Below are 17354 nucleotides of genomic sequence, written 5' to 3' on the forward strand. Positions count from 1 at the left end.
TCTCTCTCTCTCTCTCTCTCCTAGAAATAAATAAAACATTAAAAAAAAACTTTAAATAAATAAATAAATAAAATAAAAAAACACTAAAAAAAAAGGAAAGAAATTGCCTCAACTGTAACCCAAGTGGAAGGCCACTTACAGACTCTGATCATTAATATGGTGAAGTAACAAAGAAGACGGTGTTGGTAATAGCCTTCCTCTCCATATATGTGAGAGTCTCAGGCTGGTCCAAGGCCAATGGGAAGAAGAGCTACTAAGGCATATCCCCACTAGGAGCAAGCTCAGGTTGCTTGGTTTTGACTACAAATTCCATGAATGACAATCATTCGCCAATTAGTTTTTTGGATTGGAAGCCCATACCATCCCAGCCATGGCCAACTTTCAGGATCTTCCAACCTATGGCCTAGCTTTGGGTAGGTAGCCAGAAAAGTTGTCTCCAGCCTCTTGGCTGCCACCATGATTCTCATTACAGAATGGATCAGGAGAGCAAAACAAACATTCTCTTAACCAGTGACTCACCAGGAAGTCTGTTCATGTTGACGCCTTGAGCTGAGAGTCCTATTCCCATGTACCTTCAAAAAAATCACACACATAAAATTTTTTGTTAGAAAATGATTATGTATCTCCCTTCTAAAATATTTATTAGGAAAAGCAATTAATATAGTGACTCTTGGGGCGCCTGGGTAGCTTAGTTGGTTAAGCGTCCGACTTTCACTTAGGTCATGATCTCGCGGTTCGTGGGTTCGAGCCCCGCGTCGGGCTCTGTGCTGACTGCCAGCTCAGAGCCTGGAGCCTGTTTCAGAGTCTGTCACTCCCTCTCTCTCTGACCCTCCCCTGCTCACACTGTCTCTCTCTCTCTCTCTCCTAGCAATAAAAAAAAAAATATATATATATAGTGACTCTTAACATACTAATGGTTCTTGAAGAACCTTCACACTTTGATTTCTTTCTTTCTTTCTTTCTTTTTTTTTGGAGCGAGAAAGAGAAAGAATGGTCAGGGTAGGAGCAGAGGAAGAAGGAGAGAGAGAATCTTAAGCAGGCTCTACACTTAGCACAGAGCTTGACATGGGGTTTGATCCCATGACCCTGGGATCATGAGCCCAGGCCAAAATCAAGACTCAGATGCTCAAATGACTAAGCTACCCAGGGAGCCCACATTTTGATTTTCTAACGAAAATCATCTCAATGCCTTAAGTAGCTGGAAAAACAAGAGGTGGTATCTATAGCCAGGAACCACTGGCTTCAGTTTCAGAGGAAAGTTTCCTGAAATCACTGCTTCCAGTATCTTGATTTCTGGCTCCAGGTAAGGTGGTGGAATCTGTCTCCAAGAAGTGCCTAATATAAGTAGTTCAATCCTAGACAGTATGTGGCAGAGCAATACAAGCTCAAGTCCATGGGGACAAGCCACTCTTCAACAAGGACCAAGACGTGGAAAAAGTACAGCTATGTACTTCTGCACAGGATTGTCAATATCCCCTTCCACAGAACTTCTTCTCTGGGTATCTCCAAACTCATTACCCGTGCCCCATACATTCACTACTAACCTCCTTGATCAACCAGCATTGGGAGACTGTATTTTAAGTCCCTGAGAGACCTCCCCCACTCCTCCCACCCAGATACCCAAAAACCTAAGCCACTCAGAGAAAGGCAGGCCCATGCTGCACAACTCTGTCAAAGATGTCTCAGTGACATTCATGAGTGGGCAGGCCAGAAAAGGAAATGAATAGGTTTTTTTAGTCTGTTTATAGTGTGCAAGGAAACAGTGAGGTATTTCCCCAAAAACTTAAATAAGAGAAACAAATCATTATCTTCTAAGAGTAAAATCAACCACATATAAGTGCCAACAAGTAGTTGAGAAGCTCAGAATACTAAAATCACCAACCAAGAAGGCTGAGGTATAACTTTATGGTTGCATAACAATGTGAATGTACTTCATGTCACTGAACTTACACTTTAAAATGGTTAAAACGGTCAATTTTGTTATGTATATTTTACTACACACACACACACACACACACACACACACACACACAATGTTTTTTAAAGCAATTACACAGGGTTGCCTTATTTTGACCACTTCTAAGTGGCTATCCATTTACATTCCAATTGTTCCCTACTGTAAATGATTCTGCAAGGAACACTTCCACATACATTTCCCCATCTTGGATTATTTCCTTTTACCCCTGACATGCTCCATGCACCTATGTACCTGTTTCTAACCCTACTAGAGTTCCCACAACATGGTGCTACCGTCTGCAAGTCCTTCATCTACAGTAATGCCCCTTTGCCCTTCTCTAGCTGGCTGTGCCACTGGGTTTTGGGGGAGCAGCCTCTACCATCCAAATAAAGGATCAGATCATGTAGGGAAGGAAGGCTCTGACCCACACATCTTCCTCTGAAACCAGCTACCCCATCATGCTGGCAGGAACCAGGTAAAGACATCAACCAACACATGACCCTGAAAACTTGCCCTGCAGAAGTCAGGGGAAAGAGGGGGGGAAGGGAAAGGAACAGCATGTCAAAGAAGGAGCTGCACAGTTCAAAGGACTCAGGCTCTCCAAATGCCTACTACCTCCTGTCAAAAAAGGACCTTGAAGAACCACCAGGAGAAGCTGTGTAAGACTGCTGGCAGGATTCCCATTAGATTAAAACCTGTACTTTTTCCTGGAAAAACAGTAGCCCAAATAATCAACTTCCTTACTTTATATGGTAGAGGCTGCCAAAAGCTAGTCTCTATTCTCTTAATGCCTCAGGTGACCAAGGAGCAAATGACCTCAACTGCCCTGCAGTTATCAATCAACATAATCATGTACAACATAACCAGGGAATTCCCTGACTTGGGTGTCAGCCCATTTACCCTGCCCTGTTTGGAGGGGCCCGAGTCTGTGCCCAATACTACATGTAAGCCCATCCCTGGCTTACAGGTTTCCCAACACTAAGATCAGGGTTTGTGTTTGGAGCACATGTTTCCTGGATGACCCTTGACCGCTTAAGGTTAATGCAAATAGGGAAGGTCAAACAGCTGGGCCACAGCAACAGGAGTCTAATTCCACAAACTTCCATGGGAATGAGGACCTATTAAGGCACACGTATTCAAACACAAGTTGCTTAGGCTTCCACAATGCGGAAGCCTTTTCCACCTCCAGAAGCTAGCCCTCAACACCTTCCTATAAACTCTCTGCCCCATAGATGGGATAGTGTTTACCAGTGGATGGCCTGGAAGCCTTTACATAAACCCTAGGTCAACTTGCAAATCCAAGCGGATGCGCTAAGGGTAGAGCACCCAGAGGAGATCCATTAACCACCCCTAGGTGCTATGTCATCTGCAGATGTCAATGACACTGGGAGCAGCCCCACAGGAGCCTAAATTGCATATTCATATGAAGTCAGCACTGAGTCAGTGTTAAAAAGAAATGAGTCCCAACTCTTCAAACAATGGGTGACATTAACTCTATTTCAAAAGTATGATGTTCTAAAATTACAAAAAGGGGGGTGCCTGGGTGGCTCAGTTGGTTAAGCATCTGACTTCGGCTCAGGTCATGATCTCGCAGTCCGTGGGTTCCAGCCCCGCATTGGGCTCTTTGCTGACAGCTCAGAGCCTGGAGCTTGTTTCAGATTCTGTGTCTCCCTCTCTCTCTGCCTCTCCCCAGCTCGTGCTCTGTCTCTCTCTGTCTCAAAAATAAATAAACATTTAAAAAAAGAAGAAGAAATTAAAGAATACACAAATAAATGGAAAGACATCTGTGTTCATGAACAATACAATACTGTTAAAATGCCCATACTACCCAGTGTGATACACAGATTTAAAGCCATTCATATGGAATCTCAAGGAACACTGAGATTCCAACAATCTAGAAAAAGACGAAAAAAGGAGGACTTACACTTCCCAATTTCAAAACTTAACACAATGCTATGATAATCAAAACAGTGGTAGAGACAGACATAAAGACCAGAGTAATAAAATAGAGAGCACAGAAATATACCCTCCTATACATGGTCAACTGATTTTGACAAAGATGCTAAGACCATTCAATTGGAAAATGATAGTTTTTTTTCAACAAATGGTGCTGGGACAATGGGCTATTCACATGCAGGAGAATGATGCTGAACACTTACTATACACCATTTGCAAAATTAACTTAAAACAGATCAAATACAAAGACCTAAACTGTAAAACTTTTAGAAGAAAACATAGGAGAAAAGGTTTACATTAGAACTGGCAATGATTTCTTGGATATTACACCCAAAGCATGGGCAACAAAAGAAAAAAGTAAACCACATCAAAATTTTAAACTTTCACACCTCAAAGGACACCATCAACACAGTGAAAAGCAACTGATGGGAAAGGAGAAAATATTTGTAAGTCATCTATCTGATAAGGGTTTAATATCCAGGATATTCAAAGAACTCACACAACTCAACAAAAAACAGGGGTGTCTGGCTGGCTCAGTCGGTAGAGCATGTGACTCTTGTGTGGGGCCTACTTAAAAATTTTTTTAATAATAAAAAAAAAAAAACAACAACAAAACCCAGCTCAGTAGGTTAAGCATTCAATTCTTGTTTTCATCTCAGGTCATGATCTCATAGTCATGAGACAGAACCCCATGTTAGACTCCATGCTGAGCGTGGAGCCTGCTTAAGATTCTTTCCCTCTGCTCCTACCCTGCTTGTGTGTATGCAAGGGGAAGGGGAAGGGGAAGGGGAAGGGGAAGGGGGAAGGGAAGGGGGAAGGGAAGGGAAGGGAAGGGAAGGGACGGGACGGGAAGGGACGGGACGGGACGGGATGGGAAGGGAAGGGAAGGGAAGGAAAAGGTACCACCTGGGTGGCTCAATTGATTAAGCTCAGGTCACGTTCTCACAGTTGGTGGGTTGGAGCCCCACATCCAACTCTGCTGACAGAACAGAGCCCACTCTAGATCCTCTCTCTCTCTCTGCCCCTCCCCTACTTATACTCACTCTCTTTCTCAAAAACAAATAAACATCAGGGGCACCTGGATGGCACAGTCGGTTGAGCGTTTGACTAAGGCTCAGGTCATGATCTCACAGCTGGTGAGTTCAAGCCGCGTGCTGGGCTCTGTGCTGGCAGATTAGAGCCTGGAGCCTGCTTCAGATTCTGTATCTCCCTCTCTCTCTCTCTGCCCCTCCCCCACTCATACACTGTCTCCCTCCCTATCTCTCTCTCTCAGTCAAAAATGAACATTAAAAATTTTTAATAATGAGGGGCGCCTGGGTGGCTTAGTCGGTTAAGCGTCCGACTTTCGCTTAGGTCATGATCTCGCGGTTCGTGGGTTCGAGCCNTTTAATAATGAAATAAACATTAAATTTTTTTAAAGAAATCTTACATTCTTTTTTTTTTTTAATGTTTTATTTATTTCTAGGAGAGAGGGAGAGAGATACAGCGTGAGCAGGGGAGGGTCAGAGAGAGAGGGAGTCACAGACTAAAACAGGCTCCAGGCTCTGAGCTGGCAGTCAGCACAGAGCCCGATGCGGGGCTCGAACCCAAGAACCGAGAGATCATGACCTAAGCGAAAGTCAGACGCTTAACTGACTAAGCCACCCAGGCGCCCCAACATTAAATTTTTTTAAGTTATTTATTTATTTCGAGACAGACAGAGACAGCGTGAGCAGGGGAGAGGCAGAGAGAGAAAGAGGGAGAGGGAAAGAGAATCCCAAGCAGGGTCTGCACTGTGAGCACAGAGCCCCGGGGCTCAAACCCACGAAACCATGAGATCATGACCTGAACCGAAACAGTTGGATGCTTAACTGTCTGAGTCACCCAGGTGCCTCTCAAAAATAAACAAACATTAAGAGGCTCCTGGGTGACTCAGTCAGTTAAGTGTCTGACTTTGGCTCAGGTCATGATCTCAGAGTTTATGAGTTCAAGCCCTACATTGGGCTCTGTGCTGACAGCTCAGAGCCTGGAGCCTGCTTTGGATTCTGTGTCTCCTTCTCTTCTGCCCTCCCCCACTCACATTCAGTGTCTCGCCTTCAAAAATAAACATTAAATAAATAAATAAAACTGCTTTAAAAGGGGAGGGGGCAGGAACTTGAATAGATATTTCTCCAAAGAAGAGACAAATACCTAATAAAGCACATGAAAAGATGCTCAGTAACACTAATCATTATGGAAACATAGATCAAAACCGCAAGGAGAAGCCCCTCTGGAAAACAGTGTGCAGGTTCCTCAAAAAATTAACACTAGAACTCCCCTAAGATCCAGCAGTAGCACTGCTAGGAATTTACCCAAGGGATACAGGAGTGCTGATACATAGAGGCACATGTACCCCAATGTTCATAGCAGCACTCTCAACAATAGCTAAAACATGGAAAGAGCCTAAGTGTCCATCAACGGATGAATGGATCAAGAAGATTTGGTATATTTATAGAATGGAATACTACATGGCAATGAGAAACAATGAAATCTGGCCACGTATAGTAACATGGATGGAACTAGAGGGTATTATGCTGAGCGAAATAAGTCAGGCAGAGAAGGACAGATACCATATGTTTGCATGTATAGGTGAATTAGGAGGAACTTAATGAAGGACCATGGGGGAGAAGAAGGGGAAGATACTTGGGGAGAGGGAGGGAGGCAAACCATGAGAGACTCCTGAATGGTATGGGGGTGGGATGATAGGGGTAGGGGAGAAGGGAAGGGAGGTGATGGGCATGGAGGAGGGCACTGCTGGGATGAGCACTGGGTGTTATATGGAAACCAACTTGACAATAAACTATTTAAGGAAAAAAAAAACCAAGAAGATACCACTTCACACTCTTTTGGAAAGCTATTATCATAAAAGAAACAAACAAACAACAGAACCAGAAAATAACAAGTGTTGGTGAGGATATAAAGATTGGAACCCTTGCGCACTGATGGTGCAGTAGCTGTGGAAATCAGTATAGAGATTAATTGTATGGTAATTCTAAAAATTAAACATCTAAAAAATTAAACTATACTTTTCGGGGCACCTGGCAGGCTCAGTCAGAAGAGCGTGAGACTCTCGATCTCAGAGTCATGAATTCGAGCCCCATGCTGCATGTGGAGATTGCTTAAATAAATAAAAGCTTAAAAAAAAAAAATTCTCCTGAAACCAATATTACACTATATGTTAACTAGAATTTAAATAAAAGTTTGAAAATAAAATACATTAACTTGGAAAAAAAATTTTAATTAAACTATGTTTTTAAAATGCTTAATTTTTAACGTAGAATTATTATCTGGTCCAACAATTCCACTTCTGGGTATATGCCCAAAAGAACTGAAAACAGGGACTTGAACAGGTATTTTTACACTTGCATTTACAGCAGCATTATCACAACAGCCAAAAGGTGGAAGCAAACGAATCTAAGTGTCTACTGTTGAATGGATGAATGGATAAACAGAATGTGACATATATACACAATGGAATATTATTCAGCCTTAAAAAGGAAGGAAATTCTGGGGCACCTGGCTGGCTCAGATGGAAAAGCATGCAACTCTTGACCTTGGGGTCATGAATTCGAGCCCCACGTTGGGCACAGAGATTATTTAAATAAATAAAACTTTTTTTTTTAAAGGAAGGAAATTCTGACATATACTACAACATGGATGAACCTTGAAGACATTATACAAAGTGAAATAAATCAGTCACAAAAAGACAAATTCTGTATGATTCCATTTACATAAGGTATCCAGAGCAGTCAAATTCATAAAGAAAGTAGAATGGTAGTTACCAGGGCCTAGGGAGAGGTAAGAATCAGGAGTTATTGTTTAACAGGGACAGAGTTTCAGTTTGGGAAGATGAAAAAAGTTCTCGAGATGGATGATGGTGATGGTCGCACAACAATGCAAACGTACTTAATGCCACTGAACTGTACACTGTAAGAATGTAAGACCTGTAAGAATTATTAAAATGGTAAATTTTATGGTATATATGTTTTACCACAATAAATAAATGAGTATGTATCAATCCAACTGCCCCTTCTTGAAAAAAGGTTCAAGTTCACTATCATCAGCTGTAACATTTGTTCTTAGTCTTTTCTTCTCTTCAAGCATGAGAATTTAGGATCTAGGGAGACAATACCTTTACCTGTCCTTTCTTTTAAAAGTGTCATCTCTGGCCAAAAACCCAGCATGTGGATATGCGTTTATTCAGTTCTGATATTCCCCAAAGATCAATCCCTCAAACCATCCAAACACAAGGGATGGAGCCTAAGTTTACAGCCCCAAACCCTTATCTATGTCTTATGGCACAACGAATAGAACTGATGCAATGCCTGTTACCCGCCTCACGATGCAGGAGCTATTAGGAGCCTCCAGCCCTCAGAGGAAAAGCACAGGGCTGAGCACATAATGGATATTCAATAAACCCCTAGCGTTCATCCACTCGTGGTCTGGTAAACTTTATCACCAAAATCACAGGGTCCTTCCCACACACATTTCAATAGGAACCTAAGCTTCTAGCTGGTATGAGATCCTAACAGAGCTTTGTGATAGGTAAGTGAGCTCTGAACTCATTCACAACACCCCCAGTACTATTCTCTCGTCTTACAGACACTGGACTTCAGCACTGATATTAAATGACCTACTATCACAAAGCTAGTGACATTACAGGCATAGGGAAAATCTACTTCTCCTCCACTCCTGAAAAATCTAAGCAGGCCTGAGGTTCCTTCTCAATCACCAATGACTGACATGTGTCATGCTCTGCCAGGTGGTAGAATCATGTGGTCCTGGCTCTCTGACAGGCTGATGAGGATGAGGCAAAACAATAAGGAAAGGGCATAATGAAAACCCTAAACCCACATATGTTCTCCTGGACACATACAGTAGTACCTCTGCATCTGAGGAGCACTGACACTACCTCTCCTCTGTTGATCACTGGCGGCACTTGAAAATGAACGGGTTGTTAAGGAACTGTTGGGGCCTTGCTAAAGTTGAGTAATTCAGTAAAAACAGATGCCATAAAGGGTGCCTGGGTGGCTCAGTTGGTTAAGCATCTGACTCTTACGATCTAAGTTCAGATCATATTCTTACAGATCGTGAGATCGAGCCCTGTGTTGGGCTCTCACTGACAGTATAAAGCCTGTTTGGGATTCTCTCTGCCCCTCCTCTGCTCTCTCTCTCTCTCTCAGAATAAATAAATAAGCCTTAAAAAAAAAAAAGGTGTGGTAAGTTTCTTTTTATAGGGGCCCTTGAGATCATTCAACCATTCCATAAAGATTCTCTGTGCCCAATATGGTGCTAGGGATACAACGGTAGGGGCTAAATTCAATCCCTGTGCTCTGACAGTTTCCACTGGCACATTAGGGGCAAGACAGAGACTCCGGGTGCACTGACTTGGGGATTCCCAGAGGAAGTAAAGGCTGTGCCAAGCCTGGTAAAGGAGATGAAGGGAAAAAAGAAGAGAACATTCTATGCAGAAGCAGCAGAATGTGCTGAGGCATAAAGGCAAAAAAAGCAGCCCACAGTCAAGAAACTGAGAGAAATCAGTGTGGCTCGGTCACAACTTGGGTAGACCTAAAAAGAGCCAACCTGCAGCCGGAAACAGGCTTTTCACGCACAGCTTGCATGTTAGCTTAAGGAGTTTGAACTTCATGGAAGGTCAATTGGAAGCTGCAGAAAGGGTTTCGAAAAGGGCACCATTGATCAAACCACTGATATTTGTAAAATGGATTGGAAAGGCAATGCTAGGGGGGCCTGGGTGGCTGAGTCAGTTAAGCGCCTCACTTCAGCTCAGGTCATGATCTCACAGTTTGTGAGTTCGAGCCCCACATCGGGCTCTGTGCTGATAGCTCAGAGCCTGGAACCTACTTTGGATTCTTTGTCTCCCTCTCTCTCTGCCTCTCCCCCGCTTACTCACACACACTCTCTCTCTCTCACAAACAACAACAACAACAACAACAACAACAACAAAACACATTTAAAAAAGAAAAAAAGAAAAGGCAAAGCTAAAGGCTACCAAATTGTCCCAGTGGAAGATGACAGGGATGGACAGAAAAGAAGCAATGGGGATGGCAAGACATGGACAGAGCCAAGTGCTCTTCATTTTTTTTTTCTTTTTTAATTTTGTTTTTCAGATATCTCTATACCCAACATGGGGTTCAAACTTACAACCCCGAGATCAGGAGTCACATGCTCTACTGACTGATCCAGCCAGGCACCCCTGAGCCAAGTGTTCTTTAGAACAGAGTAAACTTATATAGGGGGGAGGAGCTGCCCAGGACACAGCCCAGCACAACCAGTCACCAAAGAAAGGGCAATTCTCTGAGACCCACTTGCAAACTTTGGAGCCCAGATGCTTGGCCCGTCCTCAGTAGTCCTTCTCCAACTCTGCTCCAGCCCTAGAGTTTACACTGTGTGCAAACACCTGAACAAAAACATACCTGCATCAGAGCAAATGTATCAGACAAGCCTAGATTCAAATCTCACCTCTGCCACTGAGTTCACCATACACCCCAGTCAGCTTGTCAGAGACTATTCCTCAGCTATCACCATCAGTCCAGAGAGGCTTTAGTGTAGCCATTGAACTGGATCCTGGGCACGGTGCTGGGAGAGCTGCTGGTGGACACTGAACAAACTCACTGTGCTTCAGTTCAGGCACCGGAGGCTTTTCTAGCATTAGAATCAAGTAAAGTAGGCCATTTTCAAGACCTAGATCTTGGGACATCTAAAAACAATTGCCAAGGAAAAAAGGAGGTGAGCATTTGCTTCCTTCTTGGTAATGGGTCAGATAATGGTAGGAACACTGACAGATACAAGCTGACTTGGTCTCCTAGGAGAGATGCAACAAGGGGTTCTCAATCCCTAAGCAGAGAACTGAAATAGACAGTGCTTAGCTCCCCTATATTTAGCATCTTCACTAGCACTTTCTTTTCGAGCAGTGGGATATATCAGAGGAGCTTGGAGACAAAACTATTACCCCATATCATGATTGAAAGTAGGGTGAACCCATCTGATTTACTCCTTTCTTCCACAGGGCAGCAAAATGGAGAACACCATTTGTCAGAGATGTGAGACAGCCAGTAAATGTAGAGGGACAACAGAGGATAAGCTCTTCATGGCAGTGAGACCATGAGTTGGCCTCTACCTTCTCAGTTTCTATCCTTCACTGTCAACACCACAAAATAAGCTAGAGCTAGAAGAACAACTCTGTCTCTCTGTTGGGCTCTAGAGAGAAGAGAACAGCAGGCGAGCACGGCCTCGTCTGAGCTGGAGAGCAGCAGCTCTGGCAAGGCCCTCAGCTGACCACACAGCCACGTCTGCCCTAAAGCTCTCACCACACACTGCAAGCAGTGGGGGCAAACTGGGGCCCTGGAAAATGACCTGCAATGAAAATGGACTGGTGGTTCCTGAGGCCTGTGCTGCCCTTCACCCCGCCTCTGCTGACTCTCTCACAAAAGCAACAGTCTGCTGAAACCCTGCAGTCACGTGGAGATGCGAGCACACTCCAATCAGCTTGGATTCTTCTTTTTTCTCTTTGGTTGTCCAGATTTTTCTACAATTAACATGAATTACTTTGATAGAGAAAAATCATCTTCCAGAGCCAGTGAGTGGCCACATACTGTAGAGGTCGTTGGCTCTCACCCATCAGACTTCCCTGGATTGTCCCAAGGGACATTTCAGTGCCAGAGGGACACACTGGGGGACCTGGCCTTTATGGGCAGCTCCTCAGTACACCCACTTCCCAGAGCCTTGACAGGAGGGCAGAGGCTACATGAGAAGGAAAAGAAACAGCAGGAAACGGTCAAAATCCCTGCTCAGCACAGAAGCTAGGACTCTGGCTCATGTAGCACCCTGTGCGTCCCAAGCACAACCCAGAGCACACACCCACGAGACCTTCCTACAGTGACACTGGCTCAGCACAGCTCCGACTAGAGATGCGTCTATGACCCAAACTGCTCTAGTGGAGAACAGAGGACAGGACCTTAGAAACTAGGCCTCTGGAATCTCACACTCTCCAGAGATACACAACAAGGCGTGGAGGGGAGGAGACCACCACTTTGCTGTAATCACCCAACCAGTCCTGAGAGACAGCCAGGAACACTCTAACAGGGGAGCCTCTGGGGCAACAAGTCTGACACGCCTTTCCTGCCTCCTGAAGAAAAGCACCTGAAGAGTTTTAAAGTGACAGGAACACTTTGCAGCCGGGCTCCAGAGACAATACCCCCAGACTCTGAAGCCTGGTCTCAGACACTCCAGCCTAATTCAGGACTGCGGGTCTTAGATTTCACCCCACATCTCAAATTCCCTACCACAAGAGGAGAGTTTGGACTAAAGGGCTCCTAAGCTCCTTCCCAGCTCTGACCTAGAGACTTCAATTCTTGGCAGAATAATGTCTGGATACTGTTACAAACGTGCTGTAACCAGATGAAAGCCCAAGATGGGGTAGACCCTGAAACAGCAATCAAAAAGCCACTAAGAAGACATCAAAAGGAAAGGAAATTACAGACCAATATATTTCATAACTACAGATACAAAAATCCTCAAGAAAACTGTAGAAAACTAAATCCAACAATGTATTAAAAGGATTACATACCATGACTCAAGTGGGATTTATCACATGAAGGCAAGGATGGCTTACCATAAGAAAATCAACCAATAAACTGCACTAATAGGACAAAGGAAAAACACATCTATATGATCATCTCAATTGATGTAGAAAAAAATTTCACAAAATCCAGCATTCCCTCATGATAAAAGCACTCAGAAAACTAGGAATAAAAGAAACTCTCTCAACATGATAAAGGGTATTTATGAAAACCCAATGGCTAAAGACTGAAAGCTTTTCCTCTAAGATTAGAATAAGACAAGGATGGCCACCTTTCATCACTACTATTCAACATTGTAGTGGAAGTCCTGGCCAGAGCAATCATACAAGGGGGGGGAAAAAAAAAAGAAGCCATCCAAACAGGAAAGAGATACGTAAAACTATATTTGCAGACAACATGATCATATAAAAAAAATCCCAGCAGTACACAGAAAGCTCACTAGAGCTAAAAATTGAATTCAGCACAGTTGCAGGACACAAGATCAACACATAAAAAGCAGTTGTGTTTCATTATACTACCAGTGAACAATCTAAAAAGGAAATTAAGGGGTACTGGAGTGGCTCAGTGGGTTGAGCGTTTGACTTCACCTTAGGTGATCTCATGGTTCATGGGTTCAAGCCCCACATTGGGCTCTGTGCTGACAGTTCAGAGCCTGGAGCCTGCTTTGGGTTCTGTGTCTCCATCTCTCTCTGCCCCTCTCCCCTCTCTCAAAAATAAACATTAAAAAAATAAATAAATAAAAAGGAAATTAAGAAAAAAAAACTCCATTTACAATATAGCATCAAAAAACTAAAACACTTAGGAACAAATTTAGCTAAGGAAGCAAAAGTCATATACACTAAAAACTATAAAACACTGCGGAAAAAAAAATAAATTAGACACAAATAAATGGAAAGACATCTTGTGTTCATGGATCAGAAGATTTAATATTATTAAGATGGAGAATATTGCTAATATTCTCCAAATTGATCCACAAAAAAATCAATGCAATCCATATCAAAATTTCAACAGTGTTTTTTGCAGAAATGGAGAAGTCAATCCTCAAAATCATATGGATATGCAAGGGACCCCAAGTAGCTAAAACAATCTTGAAAAAAGAAAAAGCTAAAGGATTCACACTTCCTGATTTCAGAACTTACCAGAAAACTACAGTAATCAAAACAGGATGGTACTGACATAAGGTAGGCACACAGACAAATGGAATAGAATTTAAAGTCCAGAAATAAACCCATATCTATGGCCAATTACTTTTAACAAGGGTGCCAAGTCCATTCAATGGGGCAAGAATAGTCTCTTCCACTACTGGTGCTGGGACAACTGGACTTCTACGTGCAGCAGAATGAAGTTGAACCCCTCCTCCATTTCATATATAAAAATTAACACAAAATGAATTAACAATCTAAATATAAGAGCCAAAACTATAAAATTCTTATTAGAAAACAGGGAAAAGCTTCATGACCTTGGATTTGGCAATGGATTCTTATATGAGACACCAAAAATATGAGTAACAAAATAAACAAACTGGATTTCATCAAAATTAAAACTTTTGAGGCATCTGGTTGGCTCAGTCGGTAGAGCTTACAACCTTGATCTCAGGGTTGAGTTCAAGCCCCACATTAGGCATGGAGTCTACTTAAAAATTATTTTAGTAGGGCACCTGGGTGGCTCAGTCGGTTAGGCCTCTGACTCTTGATTTTGGCTCAGGTCACGATCTCATGTTTCATGAGATAAAGATAAACCTTGAAAACATTATGCTAAGTGAAATAAACAAAACATAAAAGGACAATTTTGTATGATTCCACTATTATGAAATACCTAGAATAGGCAAATTCATAGAAACAGGTAACAAGGACTGGAAGGAGGGGGGAATTACTGCTTAATCGGTACAGAGTTTCTATTTGGGGTGATAAAAAAGTTTTGGAAAATAGTGGTGGAGGTTGCATGAGACTGTAAATATAATTAATACCACTGAATTGTACACTTAAAATGGTTAAAATGACATATTTTTTATTATATATATTTTAACACACACACACACACACACACACACACACACACACAACCACGCACACAAAGTCACCAAGAACACTCCTAGGGACCTGCATGCCAGCATTAGCCTCATCTGGTTTTTCCAGATGAGACAAGGAGGCCTTTACACAGAGCACAGTGGAAAGCATTAGAGAATTCTGGCCTCACACCAGGGCCAAAAGAAGTCCCTCACCATAAGCAAATAGCAGATGACAAAAGTGAAGAACACAGATCTAGTTCTTCTTAATTTCTCCTTATAGAGAATATGGATTTTATGCCAGCCCACAGTCAATTTTAATAAATGCTGTTTAAAATATATGAACCAATGATCATGGGACCTTAACATTTTAAATTCAAGTTCCATCACTGAATGTCTCCAGGCCCACAGAACTCCGGTAGGAAGTGACAAAGAGGAGAGAAAAGAGACAAGCTCCTCAGCCTTAGGCCTGAGACAGCTCTTGGAGGCTAAGGGAAGGTACCAGCTCTGCTGCCTCTCAGTCACCACTGCTCCTGTCCCTTGCCCCAGACCCCTGAAGAGCTACTGGAATCTTACCTGAGAGTTTCATCTTGACATCTAACACCTTAGCCACAGCTCAGCAGGCTGCCAATCTTGTTTCGATCAGAACCTGCCCTAGATAAAGAAATCAACAGCCTCCCTAACAGGAGATCTCTGGGACCGTGGTTACAAATGGTCCCCGGGAGACATTTGAGGAAAAACCCCAACTGAAATTTAGGTCTGAAATAAGGGCTAATATTTGGTGTTGGGGATTTTATTTCATTGTCTGATGACCCTGCTTAAAGCCACAGCCCATCAGGACACTGGCTGCTGGATACAAGCTGCTCCTCTAGCAACCACAGCCTCACTGTGCCCCTCTGCCAAGAAGCCATCCAGTTCACCCACTGAGCCCAACTCTGTGCAGATCCCCCACTGAGAGAAGGGGCATTACTGAGATGAATGAACTGAACCCAGCACCATCCATGGAAGAACATGCCTGAGGCAAAAGGGCCTTGAGTCAGGATGTGCTTGTAAGGGAGGAAGGTGGTTCTGAATGTGGGTCTGGAAGCCTCATATGTCCACTGCCAAGAGCACTTCAAAACACCCAGAGAGCCCACAAGACAGGAAAGTGGACAACAGTCCCCATGGGTGGCCCCAGACAGGTTACTCACACTCTTCTTCCCTAAGAATCCTGGGAATCTCAAGTAGCAAGCCTTGCCTTTAAAGAGCCTGTCACATTCAGGGGCGCCTGGGTGGCTTAGTCAGTTAAGCGTCCGACTTTCACTTAGGTCATGATCTCGCGGTTCGTGGGTTCAAGCCCTGCGTCGTGCTCTGTGCTGACTGCCAGCTCAGAGCCTGGAGCCTGTTTCAGCCTGTGACTCCCTCTCTCTCTGACCCTCCCCTGCTCACGCTGTTTCTCTCTCTCTCTCCTAGAAATAAATAAATAAATAAATAAATAAATAAATAAATAAATAAATAAATAAATAAATAAATAAAAAAGAGCCTGTCACATTTAGAAACCAAATACATTGCTCTTAACCAGAGGGTACAGCTAGTTGGCACCCCTGCTTAACAGGAAAGCGTTCTCACCAGACCCCACATCCAGCAGGCTCCGGGCCCTAACCACTACCTCTCTGGCCCTTACTGTGTAACTAGAGAGCTAGAGCATAGCTGAGTGTGGACACAGCAAATGCCCTTAGTTACTCAGACACTACCCTTAATGTTCTAGTTATAGATATTCATCCAGAAACTGACCTTGAGTTTGCTGGTTTGTTAACTTAACATCTTTCACTCTTTTCAGGAGGGCATCTTATTTAAGTAACTTCACTCACCATTACCTGGAAACTCTAAGTCCCAATGAGTTTGAAAACATCAAATTCCAGGTATTAAACCATTTTCTGCTTAAAATATCTGGAATGGTTTCTGCTTTCTGCACTGGTCTCAAGTGCCAGAACATATGTAATGGCAATAACCTACATTTGTTTAAAGCTCCATCTCTCTGTCCTCCTGCCGTTTTTAAAATGTACATGGTATGGGGCGCCTGGGTGGCTCAGTTGGTTGGGCATCCGACTTCAGCTCAGGTCATGATCTCATGGTTCGGGGGTTCAAGCCCTGCATCAGGCTCTGTGCTGACAGCTAGCTCAGAGCCTGGAGTCTGTTTTGGATTCTGTGTCTCCCTCTCTCTCTGACCCTCCCTTTCTCACACTGTCTCTCTCTCTCTCAGAAATAAATAAAAAACATTAAAAACAATATTTTAAATAAAATGTACATGGTGTCAGGGGCACCTGGCTGGCTCAGTCAGTGGAGTGTACAGCTCTTGATCTTAGGTTGTGAGTTTGGGCCCCAACCTGGGTGCAGAGACTACTTAAAGATAAAATATTTTTTAAAAATTAGTTTAAATAAACAAATAAAAACGTACACTGTGTCTGATGTTGAAAAATACTATGTAATGGGGCGCCTGGGTGGCTTGGTCGGTTGGGCGTCCGACTTTCGCTTAGGTCATGATCTCGCGGTTGTGGGTTCGAGCCCTGCATCGGGCTCTGTGCTGACTGCCAGCTCGGAGCCTGGAGCCTGTTTCAGTCTGTGACTCCCTCTCTCTCTGACCCTCCCTTGCTCATGCTGTCTCTCTCTCTCTCCTAGAAATAAATAAAACATTAAAAAAATATATATATATATTATTTACATTTTGGTTTTAAAAAAAGCATATATAACTACCAATAAAGTCCAGGCACAACAGTTGTTATTAAAAGAGAGCATTCTAGGGGAGCTTGGGTGGCTCAGTCAGTTGAGCAGCTGACTT

General features: G+C 43.2%; 1 protein-coding gene across 1 annotated transcript in view; it reads right to left on the reverse strand.

Annotated features, from left to right (window-relative positions):
- The window catches only part of RANBP10 (RAN binding protein 10), a 56029-nt gene that overhangs the window by 30194 nt on the left and 8481 nt on the right, over positions 1 to 17354 (reverse strand). The window contains exon 3 of the mRNA XM_077755612.1: positions 520 to 572. Coding sequence (XP_077611738.1) covers positions 520 to 572 — 53 coding nt within the window. The remainder of the gene's footprint in view (positions 1 to 519; positions 573 to 17354) is intronic.

Source organism: Crocuta crocuta, unplaced genomic scaffold (assembly GCF_008692635.1).
Source record: "Crocuta crocuta isolate KB4526 unplaced genomic scaffold, BGI_CrCroc_1.0 scaffold152, whole genome shotgun sequence".
Lineage (NCBI taxonomy): Eukaryota > Metazoa > Chordata > Mammalia > Carnivora > Hyaenidae > Crocuta > Crocuta crocuta.